This window comes from Protobothrops mucrosquamatus, unplaced genomic scaffold (genome assembly GCF_001527695.2).
Source record: "Protobothrops mucrosquamatus isolate PMUCROS unplaced genomic scaffold, P.Mucros_1.0 scaffold49546, whole genome shotgun sequence".
Taxonomy (NCBI): domain Eukaryota; kingdom Metazoa; phylum Chordata; class Lepidosauria; order Squamata; family Viperidae; genus Protobothrops; species Protobothrops mucrosquamatus.
This window is the reverse complement of record NW_015435273.1, coordinates 1-1056: the sequence shown is the minus strand read 5'-3', so window position 1 is coordinate 1056 and position 1056 is coordinate 1. Positions and strand designations below refer to the sequence as shown.

Below are 1056 nucleotides of genomic sequence, written 5' to 3'. Positions count from 1 at the left end.
TCTCCACCCTCCCCACCGTGCTGGGCGTCTTCCTCTTCGGTGTGCAGGAGATCGGCCTTGACGCTTGCCTCAGCCAGATGTTCTTCATCCACTGCTTCTCCATCATGGACTCCGGGGTGCTCTGGGCCATGGCCCTGGACCGCTTCGTCGCCATCTACAACCCGCTGCGGTATGCCTCCATCCTGACCGGCCACCGCATCGCCCTGATAGGCTCAGGGATTGCTGTGAAAAGCATCCTTTTGCTGCTCCCGCTGCCTCTTCTCATGAGGAGACTGCCCTTCTGCAGGGCCAACGTGCTGGCCCACCCCTACTGCCTGCACCCCAACCTGATCCGGCTCCCGTGTGCAGACACCACCCTCAACAGCCTTTATGGCCTGTTCGTCCTGCTCTGCACCTTTGGCCTGGATTCCCTCTTTATCATCTTGTCCTACACCATGATCCTCAAGACTGTCCTGAGCATCACTTCGAGAGACGGTCGCCTGAAGGCCCTCAACACCTGCGTCTCCCACATCTCTGCAGTGGTGGTTTACTACACCCCGATGATCGGCCTCTCCATGGTGTACAGATTCGGCAGGCGGGCGTCCCCTCTGGTGCCCTCCCTCCTGGCCCACATCTACCTCCTGGTTCCCCCGCTACTGAACCCCATCATCTATAGCATCAAAACGAAAGAAATACTCAAGGCTTTGTGCAAATTCTTTTCACCAAAGACCACCTAGGAGGGAGGGAGGGAGACCGAGCATCGTTTGGCTCTTGAGGTGGAGCCTCTCTTCCTTGAATGCCAGAAGGTGAGCTCGAAGAGATGCTGCGGACGTTCAGAAGGGACGATCCATTGTGTTGGCCTCCTGAACTCTGGGACCCAGAGGCAGAAGGGATGAGAGAGTTTTGTGGAATGTAAATAATGTGGACACTTCAATTCAATTAAGAACAGAGCTGGAAGGGACCTTGGAGGTCTTCTAGTCCAGCCCCCTACTCAAGCAGGAGGTCTTATACCATTTCAGACAAGCGGCTGTCCAGTCTCTCCTTAAAAACCTCCAGTGATGGAGTGCCCACAGCTTC

At 56.0% G+C, this 1056-nt stretch overlaps 1 protein-coding gene across 1 annotated transcript; it reads left to right on the top strand.

The window, feature by feature from the left end:
* Positions 1-5: 5 nt before the first annotated feature.
* On the top strand, positions 6-716 carry LOC107302329 (olfactory receptor 51I2-like; the record flags this gene model as incomplete). The annotated part of the gene is made up of 1 exon (XM_015831424.1): positions 6-716. A coding segment is annotated over one exon (711 nt), but the record flags the coding sequence as incomplete, so codon positions are not given.
* Positions 717-1056: the final 340 nt, after the last annotated feature.